The 1,085-nt window shown below is 47.1% G+C and overlaps 1 protein-coding gene across 1 annotated transcript; it reads left to right on the forward strand.

Moving 5' to 3' along the window:
- Nucleotides 1-3: 3 nt before the first annotated feature.
- LOC116380987 (E3 ubiquitin-protein ligase TRIM21-like) lies at nt 4-1,079 on the forward strand (the record flags this gene model as incomplete). The annotated part of the gene is made up of 1 exon (XM_031842786.1): nt 4-1,079. A coding segment is annotated over one exon (1,026 nt), but the record flags the coding sequence as incomplete, so codon positions are not given.
- Nucleotides 1,080-1,085: the final 6 nt, after the last annotated feature.

The following is a 1,085-nucleotide window of genomic DNA, read 5'->3' on the forward strand; positions in this document are numbered from 1 at the left end:
GAAATCCAGCAGATGATCCAGAAGAGACGAGTGAAGATTCAGGAGATCAAACACTCGGTGGAGCTCAGTGAGGAAGATGCAGACAGAGAGATAGCAGATGGTGTTCAGGTCTTCACCGCTCTGAAGGAGTCTGTTGAGAGAAGCCAGGCCGAGCTCATCGACACGATCAAAGAGAAGCAGAGCAAGACAGAGAAACAGGCTGAAGGCTTCATCAAAGAGCTGGAACAGGAAATCAAAGAGCTGAAGAGGAGAAGCACTGAGGTGGAGCAGCTCTCACACACTGAAGACCACCTACACCTCCTCCAGAGCTTCACGACCCTGAACACTGCTCCACCCACCAAGGACTGGACAGGAGTCAGAGTCAGTCCACCTTCACATGAGGGGACTGTGAGGAGAGCTGTGAACCAGCTGGAGGAGATGCTCAGTAAACAGATGAAGAAGCTGTTTGAGGTCAAGCTGAAGAGGGTCCAGCAGTCTGCAGTGGATGTGACACTTGATCCTGATACAGCATATCCTACTCTCATCCTGTCTGATGATGGAAAACAAGTTAAACTTGGTGACATAAAGAAGAATCTCCCAAACAATCCAGAGAGATTTGATACTCATGCTCGTGTCTTAGCAAAGCAGAGTTTCTCTTCAGGAAGATTTTACTTTGAGGTTCAGGTTAAAGGGAAGACTAAGTGGTCTTTAGGAGTGGTCAGGGAGTCCATCAACAGGAAGGGAATCATCACACCGACTCCTCAGGATGGTTACTGGATGATAAGGTTGATTAATGAGAATCAGTACTCTGCTCTTGCTGGCCCTTCAGTCCGTCTCTCTCTGAAGTCTCAGCCTCAGAAGGTGGGGGTGTTTGTGGATTATGAGGAGGGTCTGGTCTCCTTCTATGACGTTGATGCTGCAGCTCTTATCTACTCCTTTACTGGCTGCAGCTTCACTGAGAAACTCTACCCACTCTTTAGTCCATGTCTTAATGATGGTGGTGAAAACTCTGCTCCTCTGATCATCTCTCCTGTCAATCACACTGAGTAGAACAAACATTTGATCTTCTACAGAGAGACTCTTTCATTTAATGTAACAAATCTATA

This window comes from Anarrhichthys ocellatus, unplaced genomic scaffold (genome assembly GCF_004355925.1).
Source record: "Anarrhichthys ocellatus isolate YVR2014 unplaced genomic scaffold, GSC_Weel_1.0 scaffold10424, whole genome shotgun sequence".
Taxonomy (NCBI): Eukaryota; Metazoa; Chordata; class Actinopteri; order Perciformes; family Anarhichadidae; genus Anarrhichthys; species Anarrhichthys ocellatus.